At 47.7% G+C, this 26,692-nt stretch overlaps 1 protein-coding gene across 3 annotated transcripts in view; it reads left to right on the forward strand.

Annotated features, from left to right (window-relative positions):
- Positions 1-26,692, forward strand: part of PKNOX1 (PBX/knotted 1 homeobox 1) — a 41,741-nt gene that overhangs the window by 6,816 nt on the left and 8,233 nt on the right. Inside the window, exons 1-9 of one of the 3 annotated variants that reach the window (XM_027547025.1) lie at positions 6,002-6,024; positions 11,264-11,332; positions 12,264-12,370; positions 14,508-14,635; positions 16,652-16,823; positions 18,505-18,675; positions 22,212-22,311; positions 23,301-23,398; positions 24,714-24,842. In XM_027547025.1, coding sequence (XP_027402826.1) covers positions 12,320-12,370; positions 14,508-14,635; positions 16,652-16,823; positions 18,505-18,675; positions 22,212-22,311; positions 23,301-23,398; positions 24,714-24,842 — 849 coding nt within the window. In that variant the 5' untranslated portion in view covers positions 6,002-6,024; positions 11,264-11,332; positions 12,264-12,319. Of the gene's footprint in view, positions 1-6,001; positions 6,025-11,263; positions 11,333-12,263; positions 12,371-14,507; positions 14,636-16,651; positions 16,824-18,504; positions 18,676-22,211; positions 22,312-23,300; positions 23,399-24,713; positions 24,843-26,692 lie in introns of those variants that run through there. The other 2 variants (XM_027547015.1, XM_027547034.1) reach the window with 2 other exon arrangements.

Here is a 26,692-nt window from a genome sequence, read left to right on the forward strand (position 1 = left end):
ATACAGCCTTGACGTACTCCTTTTCCTATTTGGAACCAGTCTGTTGTTCCATGTCCAGTTCTAACTGTTACTTCCTGACCTGCATATAGGTTTCTCAAGAGGCAGATCAGGTGGTCTGGTATTCCCATCTCTTTCAGAATTTTCCACAGTTTATTGTGATCCACACAGTCAAAGGCTTTGGCATAGTCAATAAAGCAGAAATAGATGTTTTTCTGGAACTCTCTTGCTTTTTCCATGATTCAGCAGATGTTGGCAAGTTGATCTCTGGTTCCTCTGCCTTTTCTAAAACCAGCTTGAACATTTGGAAGTTCACGTTTCACGTATTGCTGAAGCCTGGCTTGGAGAATTTTGAGCATTACTTTACTAGCATTATAGTCAGATAAACCCCAGATTATAAGTGTAACCTTTAAATGCCCTGAAATTCATTTTAAAGGTTTAAAAAAATATCCTGAAATGGTCCTAGACACATTTGCCTTCGCAGATTGCTGTGTGCTCACTGCCAGCGCTGAGTCCCTGCTGCTAAGGAGCACAGATTCAAGTGTGAAATGATAATGCAGGTTGACGTTTTGTCGATGGAGCAAGGCTTGTTCTAGAAGCAGATTGGGATGTAGGTGTTAGTGTTGAGGTGGTGTGAGGTAACCAGTAGGAGACTGAAGGTAGAATATGTGACTCCCAGGTACCTGAGGGGAGAGTGGAGCAAAGAAGAGTTTCGTCATCTCAAAAAAAGGAATTCAGAAAAAAGAGGAGAATGAGGTTTGCTTGGTGTGTTAAAAAGCAAACAATGTAAGATGGCATGAACAAGCCCAGAGACACCAAATAATGTAAAAGGGTTAGCTCTCCCAAGTGATAAAAACTCCAGATTTAGTAGAAAAATGAAATCTAGCTGATGCGGTATGTGAGCGACCTAAACAAGCGACCTTGTTTTATCTAAAGCTAAAACAAGAAGGTGGGAAACAAGGGATAGAAAACTGTTGTCAGCCCTACAGAAAGAAAGGTTTAGCAATACCAGTGTCAACTGAACTCAGGGCAAAAGCATGAGAAGAGCAGTTCTTTCTATCATAAGCTAATGTATCAGTAATGTAGCAATGTATCAACAATGTATCAAAATGTAGAAAAATTGGAAGGTTGATCCAAGTGGGAGAAGTTGACAGAGGGGCCCTCTGCTGCTGCTAAGTCCCTTCAGTCGTGTCCGACTCTGTGTGACCCCATAGACGTCAACCCACCAGGCTCTCCTGCCCCTGGGATTCTCCAGGCAAGAACACTGGAGTGGGTTGCCATTTCCTTCTCCAATGCATGAAAGTGAAAAAGTGAAAGTGAAGTCCCTCAGTCATGTCCGACTCTTAGCGACCCCATGGACTGCAGCCTACCAGGCTCCTCCATCCATGGGATTTTCCAGGCAAGAGTACTGGAGTGGGGTGCCATTGAGCAAGCCACAAAGCAGGTTAGACCAGAGAGAAGAGAAGGTGTGGAGGGCTTCTTAACTCAGTGCCACTGGCACCTTTGTGGGCGCTGTCCCATGCACTGTGGTAGGGTGAGCAGCGTCCCCAGCCGCTACCCACTGTGATAAGCAGAATGTTAATTGAAGTTGCCAAACGTCTCTTGGGGGCCAGAATCACCCCCAGTAGAGAACCGCTGATAGAAAGGATTCAAACGCTAGAACTGATGGATGTGCAGAAATTTGTGCCCAACAAACCTAAAGTATAGATTCTCAGTTACACAGAACATTGAACAAAAACCAGCCACATATTAGGCCACAAAGAAAAATCCCAAGTTTCGAAAAGTCAATTCTATAGACCAGATTCTCAGACCACAGTGCAACCTGGACAGAACCTAAGAGTGAAAAGACAGCTAAAATATCCACCGGAAAACGCTAGGGCCCCGTTCTTTATAATGCTGGTTGAAGAGCTCAGCGTTCATTCTGTGAATGAAAGAAGACTGCCGAACACTACCCACGGGATGAAGTGAAACCAGCTCTCAGGAGGAACAAAGTGTGTAGACTTACCCATTTATTAGAGAACAAGAAAAAGAAATAAATTCAGCTTTCAACTCAAGAAACCAGGAAAATAAAGTTAAGGCAAATCTGTTTTTGCTTTTTGCGAATCTGATTATGAGGAAATGAGAACACAGTATTTTAAAAGGGATGTGGCTATGGATATGAAAATTTTGCAAATAATAACATGCATGTACAATTTGATGGTGGTAAATTTGAAGTGAAGTTGCTCAGTTGTGTCCAACTCTTTTGCGACCCCTTGGACTGTAGCCTACCAGGTTCCTGGTAGGGATTTTCCAAGCAAGAGTACTGGAGTGGGGTGCCATTTCCTTCTCCAGAGCAGATGATAAAAAGACCAAGTATCTGATGTGAGTCGTTTATGAAGAAGGCATAAATGACCAGAATTGGCCTTGGAGGTAGAAAACTTGCACAGACCAGTAACTTTAGATGAGATGGAGAAGGAAGTCAAGATTTATCTTTTTGGACTCTTTGGTGGTCCAGTGGTTAAGAATCTGCTTGCCAATGCAGGGGACTCAGGATCGTCCCTGGTCTGGGAAGGTCCCACACGTGGCAAAACCACTGAGCCCATGCGCCATAGCTACTAAGTCTGCACCCTAGACCCTGTGCTCCACAAGAAGAAGCCTGCCCACCATAACTGGAAAGTAGCCCCTGCTCACCACAACCAAAGTGCATGCATAGCAACAAAGAGCCAGCCAGTGCATAAATAAAATTTAAATACAAAAGTTTTTTTAAAGAGGCACTGGGGTGAATTACAGCAAACTTTCATGAAACAGATAATTCCTGTGTTAAATGGAGCAACCATTCACTACACAAACTTATTGTGCACCTCCTGTGTACCAGACATTGTGATGGCGGTGGGGCATGTTGTTGTTTAGTCCCTCAGTCGTGTCTGACTCTTTGTGATCCCCTGGACTAGAGCCCACAAGGCTCCTCTGTTCATGGGATTTCCCAAGCAAGAATACTGGAGTGGGTTGCCATTTCCTCCTCCAGGGGGTCCTCCCAACTCAGGGATCGAACCCATATCTCTGGCATTGGCAAGCAAATTCTTCACCACCTAGGAGCCATCTGGGAAGCCCCAGGGTCTTTGTGGCCCAGTGTTTTAACTTAGATGCTCACAGGTAGTGTCAAGAGTCCTTCATGTGCTGTTAACATGGCTCCAGTATGTATTTCCTATAGGTGTTGATGAGCAGGAAGAGTCTCTTTCCTCTTCAGGAATGTGTGGTGGGTTATTCTGGAAGTGTATGACTGCACACCTTGACTGCTGCTGAGAGATGCCACTTGGAACCAGGTCACACTTTCTTCAGACTCACTAGTGTGTGCAGAGTTACATTTGTGCAGCATTGAGCATCACATAACTGAAGGTCGTGCTGTGTACCTTCTTCATCCATTCTCTTAGCATTTCCCATTTTGAATGACACAGTAATTCATAGATTGAATTGATGAAATTGATATTTGTAGGCATCAAAATTGTCAGATTGTCAAATACTCTCTTGATTTCCTTGGGAGTTCTATAGTTATCTTAGAAACACTTGCTCTAACACAGATAGACTGCCAGTTATCTTGCCAGCAAAACTGGGTTTATTCTGGATCAACAAAGAATTGCAATTTCAGGTCTGCAACCACATGGAGCCCGGGCAAGTCCCTGGCTGGCCAGGAGAGGAGAACTCATTTTAAAAGGAGAAGGGGAGGTTGGGCGAGCTGGAGTTGAGAGAGTCCACTGGAGGAATCCAGGGTTCCTCTAGTGGCTTCGCATTGCTGGGTTGGGACACTGCCTCATTGGCTGAACTCTGGGGAAGTGGGGAGAAGAGTCTGTCCCTTTCTTGTCTGGCTGTCCCTACTGTCAGGACATGAGACTACCACTGCTGGCCTCCTGACTCTGTTTCATTGAGGTTTCTGTTTACTGATTTTCACAAAACAAAGTCTATTGTGCTCTTAGAAATAGCATGTAGAGGGAAAGGCCGGGCCTGGCAGCCAGACTCTTTCAGAGGCACTCAGCCTCATGAGCAGGAGGAGGCCAGGCAGGGCTGCAGAGAATGCCAAGTGTCCTGGTCCCTACTGGTGCGGGCACAGGATGACCTGTTCGTTCTGCTCCTGGGTCTGTGGCCAGGAGTTTGGAAAGGGTGTGGTGGGAGTGACCTGTCTCTGCCCTACAGGTTGGGGTCCTCAGCTGGGAGGACCAGGAGGCCCGGGAGTGGCTTGGTGTCTGAGGGCTGGAGTCTTGGGGAGGGATTTTCTCAAATCAGAAACTTGGTGCTGGCTGTCAGTAGGGGCATGAGCTGGGCTGTGGACCTCTGTGTGGACATTCCCTGTGGCCTGGGCTTCCTCATGGCGGGGGATGTGGGGTTCTGGTTAGTCATACTTCTTACTTGGCAGGGGTTGGGGGGACGCTCAGGGCTCTAGGATTGAGTGACCCAGTGAGAATGGTGAGAGCTGCTGCAGGCCTGGACTCACGCAGCCTCTCTTTGGATGCTGTCTCATGCCTGGTTCCCAGTGAGTCACTAGGGTCAGCTTTAAGAGGCGGGGACAAAGACCCTCTTCTTAGGAGGAAGGCATGTCAGAGTTTGGGGATGTGTTCTAAAGTGCTTGTGTGGGTCTGGACACAAGTAGACCCTAGGAAGGGGCTGCCTGCCTTGTCTTCCCTCCCACCCTCACCAGGCCCCATTGTGGTGCTGGCGGTACAATGGAGACGCTCCCTCCTGGGGCCAGTGCTCAGTGAGTCTCTGTGTTGTGTGGGTTACGTAAACAGGAGGGCGACACGGAGCTCTGACCTTGAGGGGCTTCTGCTCTGCCAGCCCAGGTCCCCTAGAGTCCACATGCCCGAGGCTGAGTGGGAGCACGTGGTTGACCACCACAGTGCCTTTGGGGAGCAGCACCAGAACCCCGGGTTCACTTGCACTTTGCAGGCAGTGATTGAGTTCAGAGAGATTTTCGTAAACACATCAAGATTCCAAAGCTCTTTGCATCTTTGGTACTTCTCCTTCCGGCCCTGGCAGGTCTGATGTCTCGTTTCTGCTGCCCCGCCGGCCTGTTTACCTGCTCTTGGGCCATCACCTCTTCTTTGTTGTTACTATGGCCTTGCAGGATAGCTTGACATTTTTTTAGTTTCTCTAAAGAAGAAAAAAACAGAAATGTTTATTGGGATTTTATCTGCATGTGCTGAGAAAAACCAGTAGACTTTTCGTAAACCATTAGAAATGTTGGTAGGCATGAGGTTAGCCTGCAGACTGGGGGCATTTCTTACCCAGCAGTCCACCAGAAAGTATAGTGACAACGAGATACTTTTGATAGTAGCAAGAAAAACGGTAAAATGTTTCAGGATTAATTAACCAGGAGTACAGAAGACCTCCACAGAGAAGAACATCAGTTAATAAAGGATGTGGGAGAGAACCACATGCTCACGGTGCTCACAGATGTCTCTTCTTCCCAAATTAATCCTGGACACTTTTTCAACATGGTTGTGAAGTTGTCTCTTGACAGCAGGGACCGTGTCTGGTTTGCTGCCCCATCCCCAGGGTTGAAAACAGAGCTTGGCTCAGAGAAGACTTTCAGTAGGTGTTTGTGGGCTGCATCAGGCCCAGCCATGTGCCCAGCAGACTCGGTGCCCTGCCTTTCCTCCTGACAGCACCATGAGCCTATTGCCATGATTAACCTTCGTGTCCATGATTGATGGTCGGGACCACTGTGGATTCTCCCACTGCCCTGTGGCTGGTGTGTAGGTTCTGTTTCCATTTTTTATTAATGTGGATAAAACACATCATTTCCATCTGGCTTTTTTGCCATGAGTTGTTTTTTTTTTAATTTATTTATTTTTAAATTGAAGGATAATTGCTTTTACAGAATTTTGTTGTTTCCTGTCAAACCTCAACATGAATGAGCCATAGGTATACATATGATCCCTTCCTCTTTAACCTCCCTCCCATCTCCCTCCCCTCTAGATTGATACAGAGCCCCTGTTTGAATTTCCTGAGCCATACAGCAAATTCCCGTTGGCTATCTATTTTGCACATGGTAATGTAAGTTTCCATGTTACGCTTTCCATACATCTCGCCCTCTCCTCCCCTCTCCCCATGTCCATAAGTCTATTCTCTATGTCTGTTTCTCCACTGCTGCCCTGTAAATAAATTCTTCACTACCGTTTTTCTAGATTCCGTATGCCTGTGTTAGAATACAGTATTTATCTTTCTCTTTCTGACTTACTTCACTCTGTATAATAGGCTCTAGGTTCATCCACCTCATTAGAACTGACATTTGTGTTCCTTTTTATGGCTGAGTAATATTCCATTGTGTATATGTACCACAACTTCTTTATCCATTCCTCTGTCAATGGATATCTAGGTTGCTTCCATGTTCTAGCTATTGTAAATAGTGCTGCAATGAACAATGGGATACATTTCCAAGAGTTTTTAATACCCTTTGAAATGAAGTTTAGAGCATAGAAGAGTTTATTTGACGGTATTTTAAAATCAGCATTTATGGACTTCCCTGGGGGCTCAGTGGTAAAGAATCCACCTGCCAATGCAGGAGACACAGATTCAATGCCTGATCCGGGAAGATACCCACATACCTTGGAACAGCTAAGCCGTGTGCTGCAGCTGCTGGGCCTGTGCTCTAGGATGGCAGCTGCTGAAGCCCAAGCACTGCAGAGCCCATGCTCTGCAACAGGAGGAGCCACCGCAACACGAAGCCTGCACACCGCAGCTGGAGAGTAGCCCCCACTCGCTCCAACTAGAGAAAAGCCTGCACAGCAGTGAAGACACGTCACAGCCAATAAACAAAATTATTTTTAAAAATAAAAAAATAAAATCAGTGTTTATTGAGGCTACAGGCCTGTTTTTTTCTCTATGCTTTTATGTACAATTTTTATTATTCTCTTATCAGTTTAGTCAGTTTTGATCTTTCACCTACAAGACAGCCTTTGGTCAAATCAAGATGGTCAGACTGCATGTACCATTTTCACATGTACCATGCGCGCATATACAACTTTAATCTCCTTATGCAGCTTGAAAACCTAGTTTTTAGTAGAGACCTTTTTCATTTTAAGCATCTTAACTATCTGACTAAATCAAACTTTCTCTAGTAGATGTAGTCACCCAAAATCACACATGTGGCAAGTCTCAAGTTACCACACTTCCCAAGCCTTCTGCCAGGAAGTGGCTTCCATGGGATGGGGAACTTGATTTTGTTTACTGCTGTACCCTTGGGACCTAGAATCGTCCCTGGCAGTCAGTAAACTTGCATAAGGGAAGAAATGTTTGCAATCTTAGTAACTTTCTCATACCTTTTCCCTAAAAAAGAAATGTGTAAACTCAGGAACTCAGTACACCTTTTAAATTGGAACCAAAGCTGATGTCTAAGATAAAGTTGCCAAGTTTTCTTAAATACTGCCAACAACTTAAGTGGCAAATACACAGATTATTCTGTGAAGCTAAACACAATAATATCAAAATCTAAATCTCCCTGAGGGCTTAGAGACACCACTGAGGCAATAGGGAGGTCATCTCAGGTGTGTCGGGGTTGTCATCTGGGGGTTATCATGTGGGCTGGAATGTGGGGAGCTGGGGTGCTGCCAAGCCAGGGCCTCCTTTGACCCACATGCTGCACCTCTTCTTCCAGTCCCTGTGGATTGAGCCAGCTCAGACCTTCCCATCTGCTCCGAGCAGGAAGGTCTTGTCCACCTGTTGGGACTCGGCCAGGCTGTCTACCTCTGGTTCTTCCCTGATTTGTCAGTTGTCCTGGACTAGAATGCTCAGAAATGTTAAAATGCCTGTCAGATTTGGCTCACATTTCATATTTTTGTCTGCCTTCAAGGTCACAACACTAATGCTGTCTTCTTAGCTGACTTTGAGAAGATTGTAACTTTTTTTGATAGGTGACCATAGCGGGCTACAGTCTATAGTGTTGCAAACAGTCGGACATGACTAAAGTGATTTAGTATGCATACATGTGGTTGGGGCTTCCCTGGTGGCTCAGTGGTAAAGAATCTGCCTGCCAGTACAGGAGACATGGGTTCAATCCCTGGTTCTGGAAGATCCCCTGGAGAAGGAAATGGCAACCCATGCAGCCCATCCAGTAGTCTTACTGGGAAATTTCATGGACAGAAGAGCCTAGTGGGCTACAGTCCATTGGGTCACAAAGAGTCGGTCATGAGTTAGTGATTGAGCATGCCCTTCAAATACATATGGTCAAATTGCTTTCTGACAAATTGCTGTTAGTGGGACCTGGGACTCCTTCAGAGCAGCAGGTTTCACTTCATCTTTGCTAGCAAAGTAACGCACCACTCTTTTAGATTTAATAATTGCCAGCTGAAAAAGGATGTATTGTTTTAAATTTTGTATTTTTTAAATTAGTTTTAAGATTTCTGTACATGAAGTTTGGAAAGTTGCATTTTCTTCATTTGTATTAGTCTGGCTGGACTCTTGAAAAGGTATCAAAGTGACAGTTTTCATTAACGTGTCCTTTTTTAACTGGATGGAACTTGTAGAATAAAATAAACAAAGCCCATGTCATATTGCCCTTGAACACCAGGGTGTTGTATGTCTGTTGGGCTGGTGGTTCTCCAACTTGTATGTTGGAGCCTCAGTTCAGTTCAGTTCAGTCGCTCAGTCGTGTCCGACTCTTTGCGACTCCATGAACCGCAGCACGCCAGGCCTCCCTGTCCATCACCAACTCCCGGAGTCCACCCAAACCCATGTCCATTGAGTCGGTGATGCCATCCAACCATCTCATCCTCTGTCATCCCCTTCTCCTCCTGCCCTCAATCTTTCCCAGCATCAGGGCCTTTTCAAATGAGTTGGAGCCTCACATGACAGTAAGTAGTGAGGACACTCGGAAGAAAGGGGACCTGTGGGCACTATTGGTAGGAATATAGATTGGTGCAGCCACAGTGGAGAGCAGTATGGAGGTTCCTTAGAAAACTGAAATAGAGCTACCGTGTGATCCAGCGATCCCACTCCTGGGCATGTATCTGAAGAAAACGAAAACACCGATTCAGATGTTCATAGCAGCACTATTTACAGTAGCGAAGATGTGGAAGCAGTCTAAGCATCCTTCAGCAGATGAGTAGGTAAAGAAGTGGTACATGTATACAATGGAATATTACTCAGCCATAAAGATTGAAAACTTGCCTTTTGAGACAATATGGGTGGACATGGGGGATATTATGCTTAGTGAAATAAGAGGCAAATACTGCATGGTTCCCTTATATGTGGAATCTAAGAAATAAACTAGTGACTATAACAAAAGAGAAGCAGATTCACAGATACAGAGATCAAACTAGTAGTTACCAGCAGGGAGAGGGGAAAGGCAAACAGAGGTAGGGGATTAAGAGACACAAACTGCTAGGTGTAAAATGGGCAAGATAGGGACTTCCCTGTCTTCGCTAAGACTCTGCTCTCCTGATGCAGGGAGCCCAGGTTTAATCCCTGGCCTGGGAACAAGATCCCACGTGCTGCAACTAAGAGTTCGTGTGCCACTACTAAAGATCCCGAATCCTGCAACTGAGGCCTGGCACAGCCAAATAAGCAATAGATGAATATTTTTTTTAAATAAAGTAAGATTCAAGGATATCTTGCACAGCACAGGGAATATAGCCAATATTTTTAAGTAACTATAAATGGAGTATGATATTTTCCAAAAAGAAGTGAAGACACTGTTGTTTGAGTTTGAACATAATAGTAACTTACTTTTCTGTGCAATAGGGGAGGGCCTATCTGTGATCTGGGAGGGCCTGTAGCTGAGCAGCTTGGCAGAGGCCTTGACCAGAGCAGGCCCTTCCTCCCATGCCCAAGCAGCTCTGCTGGCGTGAACCCTGTGAATTCCGCTGCCCGCCCGCAGGTGCCAGTCAGTGTTACTGCCCAGGTGGAGGATCGTTCTGCTGCTGCCGCCTCAGTGCCGCGGGCTGGCCTGGACCTGGACTGCCCTTTCGCGTGGACAGCGCCACCTGCTGGCTGGTCTTCCTGGCTTTCTGGGTGTCCTGTGGCAGTGTCGGTCACCTTGGCACTCTTTACCCCTATTTTTTTTTTTTTAATTGGAGGCTAATTACTTTACAATGTTGTGGTGGTTTTTGCCATACATTGACATGAATCAGCCATGGGTGTACATGTGTTCTCCATCCTGAACCCCCCTCCCACTTCCCTCCGCATCCCATCCCTCTGGGTCATCCCAGTGTACTAACCCTGAGCACCCTGGCTCATGAATCGAACCTGGACTGGCGATCTGTTTCACATATGATAATATACATGTTTCAATGCTATTCTCTCAGATCATCCCACCCTCGCCTTCTCCCACAGAGTCCAAAAGACTGTTCTATACATCTGTGTCTTTCCCCATCTTTACTCAATGAAATGTTGGTCACATGGAGTTGCTTCGCCCACCCCCACCCCCCACTTCTTCCAGTTTCTTCCATTGTAGACAGTGCACGTATTTTCAAAACTCTTGACACAAATTTCAAAATTCTCTTTTAGAACAGTTGTACCCAATTAGGTCCCATATTGAAGGTTTAACCAGATTTGGTAGTGAGAAGGACTACACATCTATATATTCTGTTGATAAAATTTTGACTTGTCCCTGGTATTCATTGCGGGCATTCTGAAAGCCCCCAAAGTTGAAAGAGTGGAAGCGTGACCCCCACGACCTGGATCAGGCAGCAGTGGGCTTGGCTGCAGTGTGTTCCACCCCGCTGGTGGGTCATTGAAAGAGACCTTGGAGAATTGGCTTCCCGCCGAGACCGACGTGGCTGTGGCCTCGGTAGTCTGCCTGGAACTCTCTGGGGCCTCTGCTGTGTTTCGTCCGGGTCTGCTGTAGGGAGCATGGCAGACCTGCCCAGAAGCTGTGTCAGGGGGACACCAGTCAGTGAGTGGCTCAGGCCCCTCCCGGCTCCATCCCCTGAGGACCGGCTGGCTCCAGGAGTCCTTGGCTTGTCGCAGTCACCCCAGTCTCTGCCTCCAATTCACAGGGGTTCACCTGGCTGCCCCTTAGAGCCTCTCCACTCCCCCATTTTCAGAACACCCCTCTCGAGACCCCTAACACGATGACATCTGTGAAGACCCTGTGTCTAAGTAAGGCCTTGTGTGCAGGCCTGGGGTAGGACCTGGGCCCTCCTAGAGGACACGTCCGACCTCTGCATGTGCTGGCCACGCCATGATGGCTACCGGGCTTGTCCCTGTGGCCCAGCCTCACTTGTTCAGGTTCCCCTGTGGATGTTGAGAAGTGTCTCAAGCTTGCAATGTCTTGTCTCTTGCTCTCTCCCCCCAGGTCATAGAACCTGCTCCCCACGGTCGGCTCCACCTCGGGACATGCGGCTCTGCTTGGCCGGTTGCTCAGGTGAGAACCGTCAACTGTCCTGACCCTTCCCACACCCAGCCAGACCCTCTGCACAGCCTGTGCTCCCGAGGCTCTTGTGCATACACCCCCGCCCTCCTTGGCACCACAGTCATTCAGTCTGCCCTGCACACCATCAGAGGGCCTGTCCTGAGCTGAAGCCTGTGCCCTCCTGCTCACCTTCCCAGGACTTCCTGCCCCCCAGGAAGACCACCGTGTTCACCTGGACCGTGAGCCAGTGTGACCTGCTCTGTGCCCCACGGCGCACTGCCACACCCCCCCGCCCTGCTGTCCCTCTGCACACAGCACCACTGTCCTACTACCTGTGGGTGGCATGGGCAGCTGCCCCTGCCCCCGTCATCCTCTGTCCCCACCTGGTTCCCTCATCTCCTTTACCTGAGTGTGCACTGACAGGTGGATGACAGTGTCCACCTCTGCACTGCATGTGGATGTGAGCCGGTGCCTGGCGCCGCCCCTCCAAGCTCTCCTGTGTTTTACCTGCCTAAGACTGGCCTCCTGGCAGGCTGTGTCACACGGCCCGGGGACCCGCCAGCTGTACGCTCGCCCTCTGTCATGTTACCCTGCCCAAGTCTCCGTGTGCTGCCTGGTGTCCCTCCTGTTTGTGGTCCTGGGAAAGCCCCAGGGCCCAGGACAGTGTCCTGCACGTGTAGACTTTACTAGCTGTTGCTCGGTGAGTGAGGAAGAGACCCAAATGCCTGCCAACGAGCTGACGCAGCCTGCCAGGCAGGTGCTAAGGTGTGATACCAGGCAGGTGCGGAGTGCTGCGTAGTGTTTGTCTTAGACCATAGTGAAGGGCGGTTTTTACTTTCCGTGTGGAAATAACGTATTTTAAAAGGTATATGGGCGCTATGGAGTAAGGGGACAGCAACACTCTGACTTAGTGGCTGATGCTTCTCTGCTTTTGTTTTCCCAGACACCATTTGCGTTTGACTCAAGACGATCTGATGTTTTATAAGGAATTCATTCACCATGATGGCGACACAGACACTGAGCATAGACAGCTATCCAGATGGGCAACAAGTGAGTGCTGCACCCTGCCCCACACCCTGAGCAGCCCACCGACCTGGCGCTGGAGCACCAGCAGTGCCTGTGTGTTCACACACGTCTCCCTGCGGGCAGGTTCAATGTTAAACGCTCGATGCATTTATTCATCTTGGTGCCCTGAAGGATTAGCTGTAGAATTGTTCAAGTTGTTTCCTAAATAACACCAAGATTCAGTAATTGTGAGTCCCCTAAATCAGAGTTTCTTGGGAATTTACCTTTTTAATGTTAGTAAGTGTCGGTTTTACAGAAAAGCTGGTTGTGGTGAGGATCGCAGACTCCTGTGTTGCCCGCTTGCTGGTCCGAGTGGAGCTGGACCACCTGCTTGATTTCTGTCCCCGGACGTGGGCGGTGGAGGGGACTCGTCTGATGACACACGGGTTCTGTCTGTACTTTTCCTATCCCTGCAGGAGGCAGTCACGATACCCGGCTCCCTGCTTGAGGGTTTAGGGAGCACCCAAGCCTGGGGCACCTCACCCACCTGTCACTCCCCATGTGGTGAGATTTGGAGGCTGTGCCCCTCCCTTTCCAAGTTAGGTCTTTCCTTGACGGACAGTTTTGTGCCATTCTTGGGATGTTGCCCGTTGCAGCAACTTTGTTGACTTTTTAAATTAAGTGTTTTTACTTCTCAGAGGTAGGGAATTCTGTTTCAGGCTGCTGTCTTCACCAGAAGTCCTCTGCTGTTTCCAAGCGATCTTGTTTCTCAGAGGCACATCTAATGGTGTCCCTGTGGCGGCTTCTTGGGGCTCTGTGCCCTGGGGACCCTGGACCCTCACGTGTTCTCACCTCTGCTGCCCTGCAGCTGACCCCCGCCCTGAGGCAGTGAGTCCAGGGAGGGCTGGGCCCGTGCTTGTAATAGCTCCGCACCTCCCAGGATGTGGAAAACCGTTGTGAGTGTTCCTTCCAGTAAGCATTTGATTTTCTACAATATAGACCGACCACGAATACTTAGACAGCCCTCTGAGGGCGAGCAGTTAGATTGCTCTTTTTTCAGAATCATTTTTAAAAATCCTGAAATAAATCTTAAGCTTTTTAAAAAATAATCCTGTCAGACTTCTCTCCAGAAATACTGTGTTTGATTGGGCTTTTTTAGTCAGTTGCTTTCGGTTTTGGTTTATTTTTTAAGAGAGAAACTATTCCCAAGTATGCCGTTTCATCCAGAGGCATCATGGAGTGACCTGCTGGCTCTGTTCTGTCGGAGAGACGAGAACAAAGCCCAAGCCAGGCTGCAGGGCTGTGGCCCCGAGCGCCAGGCTGCCCTCCTGGCAGGACTCAGGTTCTTCTATCGACTGAGGATGAGCCCCCCACCCAGGCTCCACCAAGAGTCTACCTCCTTGAGGGGCAAGGGGTAGCAGCTGGGGGCGGGGCAGGTAGATCCCAGACACCCCTGCCCTGAAGAAGCCAGGGCACCGATCTGCTCTGGGATAAGAGAAGTTAATGGAGTGATTTTGTTTTATTTGTAAATTGATTTCTTTTATGTTTAGGGATTTAAATATTCTTCATCTAAGTTCCAAATAGCACAGCCAGCCAAAGCAATTTCAATGATAATAGCTTTAAGACTTCCTCTTATGTTTAAAACTGTTTCTTTAAACACAGCTAGTCTTTGCTTTCTAGATGCAGTGACTTTCCTTAAAGTTTTATACCTTGTGTATTCCTGAGTTTAAGGCCTGGTAAGGGAGAATTCCAGCCCTGTCACACATATGGAGTGTCTTGGGCTTGAGTTGTTTTTGTGACAAGATAAGAGAGCGTGGACTGTTTGTTTATCCTTCTCCACCCACAGCATTACCCACTGTGAGGATGTTACAGCAAGGAGAGGTGGACGGGTCAGATCTCATGTGCACTGGTTCCCTTCAGAGGTTTTGAAAATAATAAGTGTTTCACACATCAGTCCTCTCAATTTATAAATGGTTTGGAAATCTGACCTTTTATTTTTTTTTAGCCATTTAAAAGCATATTATTAGTACATTCGAAGGAGCTTTGCTGGTGATATTGCTTACCTACTGCTGCCAGTTATATAACCACCTGGCAGTTTGCCATTCCACTGCTTTGAGAATAGAATACTTAGCAGCAAGTTCCTTTGTTTTTAGTAACAAAAATACTCTCCCTCCTCTCACAGATGCAGGTAGTCACAGAGTTAAAAACGGAGCAAGACCCCAACTGCTCTGAACCAGATGTGGAAGGAGTGAGCCCTCCCCCAGTGGGGTCCCAGACGCCGATGGATGCAGACAAGCAGGCCATTTATAGGTAGCGGTGAGATGTGAAGTGTGTGGGTGTTCATTCAGAGGAGTGATGAGGATGGAGGCCTGTTAAACCGAAAGTGAGCTGTTGGATGGGCAGAGCAGTGGGCTGGAATGTAATAATGCTGGGGTGAAAGTTTTCTCAGGTTACCATGTTATTGCTAATATACTTTTTAAAAAAAAGTTTTGGAATATAAGTCTACATTTTAGTCAACCTTACAAAAAGCAGTCTTTAAGCCCAGCTGGTTGTACTAGAGATTTCTGCCACAAAGAAGGAAAAACAGCAAATCTACCCAGTTTCTCCCAGTAAACAGAAGACGGGGTGCTTCTGAGCTCACCTTATGAATGGAGAATCAACTCTGCTACCAAAGCCAGACAAAGACAATACAGAAAAAGAAAAGTGAAGACCAGTCAGTATGCTTCATGAACTTTGGCATAAAAATCATTAGTAAAATATTAACAAAATCAAGCAGCATGGAAAGAGAAGAATATTAGTGACCAGGTGGAGTTTATCCCAGGAAGCAAGACTGGTTCATCATTCAGAGATCAACCAGTGAGCCATATGACATGATCGTATCAAGTGATGCCCAGAAGCATTTGATGGAAGTCAACAGCCAGTTATAACTAAAACCCATCAGTGCAGCAGTCACAGAGGGGAGCTTTCTTAACCTGATGTAGGGAAACTACAAAAAAACCTATAGCTCACATCATACTTAATGGTGGAAGATGGAATGTTTTCCCCAAGTCTGGGGACAAGGCAGAGGTGTCCACCCTGACTCCTGTTCATCTCTGTGACAGAAGTTTAGCCAGTTCAGTGAGGCAAGACAAAGAAAAGACATATCCAGTTAGAAAGGCAGAAATTAAATTGGCTTTATGCACAAATGACGTGATTGTCTATGTATAGAAAATCCCCCCCCCCAAAAAAAAAATCCCCAAATTTACCAAAGAACTTCCAGAATGAAACAATTGAGTTTAATAAGGTCACAGGTTGCAACAGCAACACATAGAAACCAGTCCTATTTTTATACCAATAGTGTACAATTGAAAACTGAAGTTTAAAAGATAATACCGTTACGAGAGCTCCAAAAAATTTTTGGTGTAAATCTGACAAAACACATGCAGAAACTTTGTGCTGAAAACTGTAAACGCCCATGCAAGCAATCAGAGAAATCCTTAATAAAAGGGCATGCCGTGTTCATGGATTGGAAGATTCAACATAGTAAAGATGTCCTAAAATTGATCTTTAGCTCTGCAGCAGTTCCAATGAAAATCTTAGCAAGATGTATTTATACATATAGACATGTTGATTGTAAATTTTATATGGAAGTCAAAGAACTAGACCTGCTGAAACAATTTTGAGAAAGAAGAATGAAGTTGGAAGAATTTGTCTACTTGATTTTCTCAGTGGAGGAGAGGTAGACTCTCCAACAAATGGCGCTGGAGCAGCTGGACGCGACGAGCAGAGAGAAGACTCTTGCCCTAAGCTCACATCCGACACAAAAATCTACTCAAAATGGAATATAGATCTAATGTAAACTCTGGAGTTAGCAACTGGTGTTAACCATACAGTGGAATATTATGTGGCCAGAAAAAACAACGAGGTACTGACCGATAATATTCCAACACTGACAAGCCTTGAGAACATCATGCTAAGTGAAAGAAGTCAGACACTGAAGGTTGCATAATATATGACTCCATTTGTATAAAGTGTCTAGAACTGGCAAATCTGTAAGACAGCGGATTAGTGCTGACCTGGGGCTGGGGTTTGGTGGAGAAGGGAGAGTGACTACAAACAGCTACAGGGTTTCCTTGCGGGGGTGAACATATTATAAAATTGCCTATGGTGGTGGTTGCACAACTCTGTGAATATATGAAAATCCACTGAGTTATAAACTGTAAGTGGGTGAATTGTGTGGCATGTGAGTTATATCTCAGCAGAGCTCTTATATAAAACAGTGCGTATATACATACTAAAGTGTTTTCATGATAATGTAGAACACATATTTTAACATTTTTCCCCCAGGCATCCACTGTTTCCATTATTAGCTTTGTTGTTTGAAAAATGTGAACAGTCTACACAGGGCTCAGAAGGCACGACTTCTGCCAGTTTCGATGTGGACATTGAGAACTTTGTGAGGAAGCAGGAGAAGGAGGGAAAGCCCTTCTTCTGTGAAGATCCAGAAACTGACAATTTAGTAAGTGAAATTTGCGGTTTTCATTTTTATTTCTTCTAAATTTAACCTGTTCAATAAAATGTACATTTCTAATTAGAACTTTGGATTGTTTTTGGTTTTGCTGAAGAGGGGAATTTTCTATTTCTTGAGATCAGCCAGGTCTTGAGCATTCTCCGGTGACCCCTTCTGTAGTAATGCAGCCAGATGGCTTGAGCCTGTGACTTGAGTGGGCCAGGAGTTCAGTCCCTCCCGAGTGTTTGGGAAGGTCCTCTGGGATCGTCATGCCCCCTGCCTTGCTTCCCAGGCAGTGTGTCTGAGCCCAGCTTCAGCTCTCAGCTCTTCCCTCATTGTGGAGCCTGGCTTTGCTCTGGAGGCCAGCACTGGTGGTGGGTGAGACTGTGTGAAGACCTGGGGCTGAGCGGGCCAGGGCATGAGCACAGAGCAGGGGCCGGCTTAACAGAGCCTCTGGCGCCCCTCATGGCCTCCTTGGCCTTTCTGTCCGAGCCAGCCTGGCTCATGAGGGCGCCTTCCTCCCAGGTGCAGTGCTCCCAAGCTCTGGGTTCTCTGTGCTTTCTGAAGGCCGCGGAGAGTTCCTTGGGGTGACATCTCTGCGGTGCCCCAGGGGAGCGGTGCCCTCCAGCGCTGGCAGCTCTGGCAGCCTGTGTCTGGGACGTGTTCCTCCACTAGATCCTCCCTGGAGTCAGCCAGCTCTCAGACCACAGCCCGAAGGCCCTCATCAGCAGGGAAGGGCTTTTGGAAAACTTCGCTGGATAAACTGCACTGGTCTTAGGTGTTGTTTTTAACTTCTCAGTATGTATTCACCCTTACAGCTAGATAGATTTTCTAGATGAGGTGTCTGACTTTGAGTCTGAGTCCTCATCTTGGAACCAACAGCACCCGCCCTCTGGGGATGAAGGCCATGTGCGCTCCCTGCCTCTGGCCCTCCATGTGCTGCCATCAGTGAGGAGGGAGCAGGAGTGCCAGTGTGGGCCAGGCTGGCAGGGACCGGGGCCCTCCTGCTGGATGCCCCACACAGGTCCAGCAGGGCTGGCACATGGTCACTCTTGGCATCAGCTGGCTGGCTGGCTCGTTCCTCGGAGATGCCTGAACCGCTGCCACCAAGGTCACGGGGATGGAGCTGAGTTTTAGGTTGTGGGTTCACAGGAAGTGGTGTTTGTGGTACTGCTTCATCACTAGTGTCCACGTTATGTACTACTGGGAGGTGAATTACTCCCAAATTTAGTGCCTTTGTATAATACTGAAGATTTTTTTAGGAAAACTGTAAGAGAGAATCTTTAGGATCTGGGGCTAATCTAGGGCCAGGCAGAGAGTTCTTAGACTTGACACCAAAAGCAGAATCCATTGCAAGCAGAGTTGGTAAGTTGAACTTCTTCAAAATTAAGAAGCGCCTGGGAGGTGGGCACAGGTTCCTCCTCGTTTACAGATGAAGGAACAGGAGCAGACTGAGGGTGAGTCACCAAGGGGACCGAGGTTGAGCCCGGCAGCTCCCAGCCTGCGCCTGCTGTCTCCCCCACCACGCTGAGCCTGACACCAAGCCGCGGGGCAGCTCTGATGTCTTCCTCTTCCTGGTCCTGGCAGCCCAGGCGGCCGTGTCTGTACAGGAGACTTGTGTGGTGATGATGGCCGCTTACCCTCGTGCTCCCTGGTTCTTGTCTGAAAGTTTCGATTTTCTTGCCTCTAGATGGTAAAAGCCATCCAGGTTCTGCGTATTCATCTTCTTGAGCTGGAAAAGGTTAATGAACTCTGCAAAGATTTCTGCAGTCGCTATATTGCTTGTCTAAAAACGAAGATGAACAGCGAGACTCTCCTGAGTGGGGAACCCGGCAGCCCATACTCCCCCGTCCAGTCCCAGGTATTTACGTCAGGGCTGCACGCCTGTTGGGGCACTGCGGTGTTGGCAGGGGTGAAGCGTATCCAAGGCCACTAGCCCTGTCAGGATCGGGGTGGGTGGGGGCTGTACTTGGCTGTCCTGCTCTGAGGAGCCCCCAGGTCTCCAAACATGGCCTGTGCTGGGAACACACACGGCCCCTCAGGCCAGAGAGACCTCCCGCCTGGGCTCCACGCCGTGAACCAAGTGGGCCTGACTGCGTCCTACCCCAGAGCCCAAGGTGGAGCACCAGTCATTTCTTTGTTTCTCTTTTTGTAAATGAATGTATTAAATTGTGGTAAAGCACACAACACAGAATTGACCACCTTGACCATTTTAGAGTGCACAGCTCGGGCGTTAAGCAGCCTCACAGGGTTCTGCAGCCATCCTCACCATCATCTCCAGAACGTGCCATCTTCCCAGCCTGAAGCCCCGTCCCCGTGAAACTGACCCCTCACCCTCCCCTCCCAGCCTGAAGCCCCGTCCCCTCCCAGCCTGAAGCCCCGTCCCCGTGAAACTGACTCCTCGCCGTCCCTGCCCAGCCTGAAGCCCCGTCCCCATGAAGCTGACCCCTCGCCCTCCCCGCCTGCAGCCCCTGGCCCCTCCATCCTGCTTTATGTCTCCAGGAACTTGAATGATCTAGGTGCCTTGTGTGGGGGCAGTCATGACGCGTGTTTCCTTCTGTGTATTTTACTTACCATAATGTCCTCTAGAGTTCATCCACGTTGAGGCACTGTTGTATTTAGCCACTGAAAGGGTGTGCTAACATTTCATTGTGGTTGTCTTTCGCATTAACCATCAGGGAGACAACAGCCATCTTTTCATATGCTGATTTCCATCTGTGTATCCTCTTTGGTAGAATGTCTACTCACGTCTTTTGCCTATTTTCCAACTGGATTTTTTAAAAATTGTTCACCTTTGAACGTTCTAGATCCAAGTCCTTCATTAGATATATTGTTTGCCAATATTTTCTCCAAGTCTGTAGCTTATCTTGCATCCTTTTAATAGGGTCTTTTGCAGAGCAAGCCTTTTAAATTTTGATAAAGTCCTATTTATTGAATCTCCTTTTATGAGTCACACTTTCAGTGCCAAGTCTAAAAACTCTTTGTCTAACCCTAGATTCCAAAGATTTTTTTCTCTTACTTTTTTTTTACTAAAAATTTTATATTTTACATTTAAACCTGTGACCCATTTTGAGGTCTGTTTTTATGCCGATGTTTGTCCATTCACTCCAGCGCCATTTGTTGAAAAGGCTGTACTTACTCCATGGAATTACCTGTGCATTATTGTCAAAACTTAGTCGGGTATATTAGTAGGGCCCATTTCTGTGTTCTCTGTTGTGTGTATCTAGACTGTCTAGTCTTGATTCCTGCTGCTATATGTGTCTCAAAACTGGGTAGGTCGATTTCTCCTAGTTTATTCTTTCTCAAAATTATTTTTGGTATTCTAGTTCCTTTGCCTTTCCTTATAAATTTTATAATTGTTGTTGTTCAATTGTTAAGTCGTGTCTGACTCTTTTCAACCCCATGGACTGCAGTATTCCAGGCTTCCCTGTTCTTCACTATCTCCTGGGGTTTGCTCAGACTCATGTCCATTGAATCGATGATGCCATCCAACCACCCCAGCCTCTGTCGCCCCCTTCTCCTCCTACCCTCAGTATTTCCCAACATCAGGGTCCTTTCTAGTTAGTTGACTCTTCCCATCAGGTGGCCAAAGTGTTGAAGCTTCAGCTTTAGTATCAGACCTTCCAGTGAGTGTTCAGCGTTGATTTCCTTTAAGATTGACTGGTTTGATCTCCTTGCCGTCCAAGGGACTCTCAAGAGTCCTCTCCAACACCACAGTTCAAAAGCTTCAATTCTTCAGTGTTCAGGTTTCTTTATGGTCCAACTCTCACATCCATACATGACTACTGGAAAAACCATAGCTTTGACTAGACAGAGCAAGTGTCTTTTAATTTTGTGGCTGTGGTCACCATCTGCAGTGATTTTGGAGCCCAGGAAAAGTCTGTCACTGCTTCCATTTTTCCCCCTTCTATTTGCCATTAAGTGATGGGACAGGAAGCCATGATCTTAGTTTTAGTTATCTTTTTTGGTACAGTCTGGCTAACTTTGGTATCAAATGAATTGGAGAGTATTCCCTCCTCTTCTGTTTTCTGGAAGAGATGTAGAACTGGTGTTAATTCTTCTTTAAATGCTTGACAGAATTCTCCAGTGACACTACCTAGACCTGGAGATTTCTTTTTGGGGAGTTTTAAAATTACTAATTCAGTTTCATTAGTTATAGGGCTATTCAGATTATCTGTTTCATGCTGCACTTTGCACTTTGCAGATGTCAAATTTATGTGTGTTGAGTTGTTTACAGTAGTATTCCTTTTTCATCTTTTGATGTCTTTAGGGTCTTTTTAGGCCCTGTTTCATTCCCAATATTGGTAATTTGTTTTTTCTGTCTCTCTCTTTTTTTTTCTGTCAGTCTTACTAGGGATTTGTCAGTGTATTGATCTTTGCAAAGAACCAGCTCTTATCTCTGCTTTGTCTGTTTTTCTATTTTCAATTTCATTGTTTCTGTTTTCATCTTTATTGTTTCCTTCCTTCTGCTTGCTTTGGTCTCATTTGGCTCCTCTTTTTCTATGTTCCTGATGTGGGAGCTTAGATGACTGACTTAGATGGCTTTATATTTATGTAGCAAACTTGATGTAGACTGACCAGAGCTTTTATGTTCAAATCGATGCGATGGCACACAGAGGAATTATCTCTGAAGGATATCCACATAGGCTGTTCAACCCCTCAAATGTCTGGGTGCCTTCTCTGTGCCAAACCAGTGCTGGAAGCCAGGTGCAAAGAGCCTGTCCTCTGTCAACTCCCAGGGAAGCCATCACAGAAAATGGATAAATTAGCCCATTTGGATCTGACTTCAGATGAGTAGATCCTCCAGTGTGGTGTTACAGATATTTGCATGGCTCTTGCAGTCGGCCAGGTGCAGACCCAGCACCCCACACACCTGAACCCTGGGGGCTCTGATGTGTTCTGCGCAGTGGGAAGGGCAGGTACAGACTCTGCTGCCCCAGGGTGCGCCCCCACCCTCCACCCCCTGCCACAGCCCCAGCCTGTGGCATCGTCTTCTGAATAGTTCATCTTGTCCAGGAGGCTTTGATTCTTGGAAAACTCTGAGCTAAGTTGAATGGAAAAGGTGTGTCATGAGATCAGGTAATTTTTGTCTTCCTAATTATATCTCCAGGGCCATAGGATGTATTTAGTATGCTGATGAGGTGAAAGATAATCTTTGGAAGCTAAATTGAAAGTCCTGTCTCAGTATTGATCATCATATTTAACAGTCAGTTTTGCATCTCTTGGTTTCCAGATACGGATGTAGCACTTGCCTTGTGAAGACTTGTCATCTGATGATGCTCTTTGCTCGAGCATCTTTCCCTTATTAATGATGCCTTTATGCCACTTGCTGTGAAGTGTTAACCATGGGTTTTCTGATTTCTGATAACCTCTTCACTGTGTGTTTCTGACTTGCAGCAGATTCAAAGTGCCATCACAGGCACTCTTAGCCCCCAAGGAATCGTGGTGCCAGCATCCGCTTTGCAGCAGGGGAATGTCACCATGGCAACAGTGGCAGGTACGATGATAGAGAAAGAGACACTTTCCTTGAGCTTTTGCAGAAAAAAGTCCTTCATATTAGAATGAAGTAGCACATAACCAAGGTTTCTAATTAATGCCAGTTCCCAGTACAGGACCACCAGCATCTCTATCTCTTTGAATGTCTGGTTCTTGTTAATTCTCAGTAACAAATATATTATGCAAACTGTGTTTCCCTGTCAAAAAATATGGGAAGGAAAGGTTTTATGTAGAAGTTGAAAATACATAGCAAAACCACCTGAAATTTTTAAATAGCACAGTTTTCAGTTGTCCTCCTAGCAGCACCTGGAAAATCTTAAGTTGCTGAGTTTTCCAAATTTGCTGGCATATTGAGTGCAACACTTTCATGGCATCATCTTTTAGGATTTATCTTTTAGGAAATATCTCAGCTGGAATTCCGTAAGTCGTATTATTAATTGATGACAAGGAGTGAAAATGCAGTCTTAATGTTGGGATTACCTGTTCTTGATACACCAAGGAACTGTAGACTCTGTCCTCCTTCCTGTGATGGTTTTTAGTAGACGTTGCATATCAGAACCATCATGAAAAGGGCAAGCGCGCTGAAGGAGGGAGTGAAATTGATGCTGAACCCCCCACATAATCGCACAAAAGGAAACCTCCCCAGGAAGATGAAAGCACACTGGATGAAAGAAACAACTAGAGTAAAAAGAAATGTGATCTCGGACCTTTGCTTGAGTCCTTTAAGACGTGCCAGGAAATAGAGGCAAGCCAAGGAAGGGGCTCACGGACTCCCCACCTCCCCCAGCCACCCCCCACACTGTCTCATGAGGAGCCCTGGCTGCCCTCCGCCCCACCCTGGAAGTGACAGGTCCGCTAGCAAGGTGCTGGTGACCGTCTGAAATGATTTTCAAAGCCCGTAAGCTACGACTTTATTCTTCCATGAGTACGTTGAGGCATGGTGTTCACTGTTGAGGCTTGGGGTGATTTAACTTCTCTTGTCCTTTCCAGGGGGTACAGTCTATCAGCCTGTCACAGTTGTCACTCCCCAAGGCCAAGTGGTGACACAGGCATTGTCGCCTGGCACCATCCGGATCCAGAACTCCCAGGTGCGTGGAAAGGGCTGGGCGGGGTGCGGGTGAGTGCGTGTTCACAGTGCAGGGGGTGGGTGGGGCGCGTGTTCCCAGTGTGGGGGCACAGGTGGAGCTGGGCTCAAGCTCTGCCCTCTGCGTGAAGGTCACTGTCCCAGACCTGCTTCCTCAGGTACTTCCCAGTTAATCTGAATGTCCATGTTGCCTGTCTTTTTCACTTTTCATCTGCCTTATTGTTGCAAAGTTCAGAGAAGCCTAAGGAGGAAAAGGTCGCCCAGGACCCCTCCCCACCACGTGGGCTGTGCAGCTGTCTCCACTGCTGGAGATTGGAGGCTGTGTAGACGCATCCTCCCCAGACCCCTGGAGGTTCACGGCAGACTGCAGGCTTCTAGCTAAGGGTGTGGGGCTGGGCTTGCAGTAGTGACGGTGCTAAAATGCTGTGGTGTGCCCACCTTGAAGTCCTCCCGCCCTCTCTGTGCCTTTGTGGTGAAATAAGGCCAGTCTCCTTTCTATTCTAGACACACACGCAGTTGTTTCCCGCCACCCCCCCCCCCCCGCCCTCCACTTTGCTGGGTTTACATCAGAAGCAGTGTTTCTGTTATCAGTACTTATTTCAGACCATTGTTTACATTAGTTCTCTTTGGCCTGCACGGATGTCTTCTACATCCTTATTGGCCACTTTGAGGCCCAGCCCTAGGCATGTCAACGTTTTCCTAACTCAGAAGCAGTTATGAGAAGGCCTGGGCAAGGGGTCTGCTGGGCCCACGGGCCCACGACACGAGTGGCTGCCCAGGCCCAGCAGTGGGGAGGGTGGGGCTAGGCCCCTAGAGCCCTTCCTCCACCGCCCCGCCACGAGCCTGCTTTCCCTGAAGCTTTCCATTTACAGCGGCTCTGAACATAGAGCTGGCTTGCAGAGCATTTCCTAGCATCATAGCGAAGAATTAGAGGAAGCGCACTCTTAAATCACGTGCTTATTTGTTTTGTAGAGGTTCATTCGTGCTGTCAATTAAGGGAGAATATGAATTTTCCTCTGGTTTACAGAGCAGACGTGCAGAGTGTGGGTTGGGTCAGTGGAGCCCCTTCTAACATGCAGCATGGCTGACGAGCGAACCCCCTCTGCCCTAGTCCTGGCCAGCCCCACAGGCCCTCCCCCGCCCTTGTCCCCTCCCTGCCATGTCCCAGGTGTCTGCCACTTCCAGGGCATCAGGGCTAGGAGCAGAGAAATAAGCCCCGTGGGGTTTCTCACAGAAGAGTAAATAGAGTTGACGGGGGCCCTGGTGGGGTGTGCTGGGATTAACTATGCTGTCTAACGTTATTTTTAATTGTTTAAAAGCTTCAGTTACAGTTAAACCAAGATCTCAGCATCTTGCATCAAGATGACGGCTCATCTAAGAACAAGAGGGGGGTCCTGCCAAAGCACGCCACCAACGTGATGCGGTCCTGGCTCTTTCAGCACATTGGGGTGAGAACAGACGTGACTGCCCCGTTAGCACAGCTTCGAGATGCTTTCTTTCTGCTTATTGTCTAGGAAACATTGACTTACATGGGCTGGTAGGCCAGGTTGTAAGAATCGGTGTTTTACTGACTGCCCATAGTGCATAGACCATGAGACAGAAGTGGGACTACCCAGAATTGGAGGAAAGGCTTCAGGAAACGGAAATCAACCAGGGATACCACTAGTGAGAGGGAATCCCTGAGTTCAGCCGACATTAACAGTGCCTGAACCTGAGAGAACTGCCTGGGGAACGTACCTGGGGGAGGGGAGGCTGATTAGAGAAGCGGGCAGAGAAATGGTGCTCTCAGGCAAAACCTTGCAAAATAGTTATGTTTTATGTATGTTATGGGCTTCCCTGGTGGCTCAGACTGTAAAGAATGCCTGCAATGTGGGAGACCCAGGTTCGATCCCTGGATTAGGAAGATCCGCTGGAGAAGAAAATGGCAACCCACTCCAGTATTCCTGACTGGAGAATTCCATGGGCAGAGTTACAGTCCATGGGGGTCACAAAGAGTCAGACACGACTGAGCAATTAACACTTTCAACACTTTATGTATGTTGGATTTGAAAGGGAGGTGGGGAGTTGAGCTTGTGGGCAGAGTGATTGGCAGATGGGCTATTGACTGTGAAGCAGAGCTTGGTCTGTTGATTTCACAGGAAGACTCGCTCATGACCCACCCAAGCTGCAGTCCTCACACCCCTGACTCAGGAGAGGGGGTGACCCCGAGTAGTTTTCAGGGATGACAGTGGTCTAGCTGCTGGGTCGGGAAGGACAGGCTGACCTTTGGGGGTGGGGGTAGGTGGAAGGGGGTGGGGGTAGGAAAGTGCTCACCCACTAAGTTACAGCCTGTCCAGGTGGAGGAATGGGGCAGAGGGGCTTGTGGGCAGATGCGGAGGCTGCCTCTGGCATCCAGAGGGGCGGGAGGCCAGGAAGGCTGGCAGGAAGCCCCTCTCCACCAGGCATTTCCGTCCACGAGGTTTTCCTTCCACGGTCCTGCCCGGGGCTGCTCCTGAGCTGAGCCGGTGGGCCCAGACCTGCCCCTCGGCATCACGACAGTCATCACCCCTGCAGCCGCATCCTCACTGCCCCCGCCTCCTTGCCTCTGCCCAGTGCGCCTTGGTGCCCTCAGGTCTCTACAGTCCGCCTCACCCCCCAGAGGTGCCCGCCGCCTGGGCTAAGGCCAAGGTTGTTCCTCGGTGTCTTCTTTGTCCTCCCTTGACTGAGAGCCCCAAGGCCAGCGCCGGATTGTCGCCTTGTGTCCCCCTGGGGCTTGGCCCTGGTCCCTGCTAAGCCTCTTTCCTCTGCCTGGGTCAGGCTCTGCGCCCTGGGCCCCGGTGGGAGGGCGCAGCTCACGCACTCGTGTGGAAGGAGAACACTGCTGTTTGCTGCAGTACAGCCTCATGGGGAAGTTGGTCTTAGAAAGAGTCTGAAGGAAATGGAGATTTCATGGCTGAGTGTCACAGTGATGTTCATTATAATAATGGGGAATGAGGTGGTGTGTGAATCAGGACCCATAGATTTGATGGAAGGTTGTGCAGCTAGTTAACACGGTGAATGAGGGCCCAAAGCACCAGAAGCTTAGGTACCTGGTGAGAAAGCAGATCGAACGTGTTTCTAATACACTGTGGTTATTAGAGCTGGTGAGTACGTCTGTAATGTAGTGATTGGACTATTACACACAGAATGGAATTGGGTTTTTTCCTATTGTTTCCTTTAATGTATTAATCATTTCTAAAATAGACCTTGCTCATAGGTTCATTTTAAAACGCCAATTTTTTTCCCGTGTAAACATTTTCTATGTCTTCTTTCCCTCATT

The sequence above is a fragment of the Bos indicus x Bos taurus genome, chromosome 1 (genome assembly GCF_003369695.1).
Source record: "Bos indicus x Bos taurus breed Angus x Brahman F1 hybrid chromosome 1, Bos_hybrid_MaternalHap_v2.0, whole genome shotgun sequence".
Lineage (NCBI taxonomy): Eukaryota > Metazoa > Chordata > Mammalia > Artiodactyla > Bovidae > Bos > Bos indicus x Bos taurus.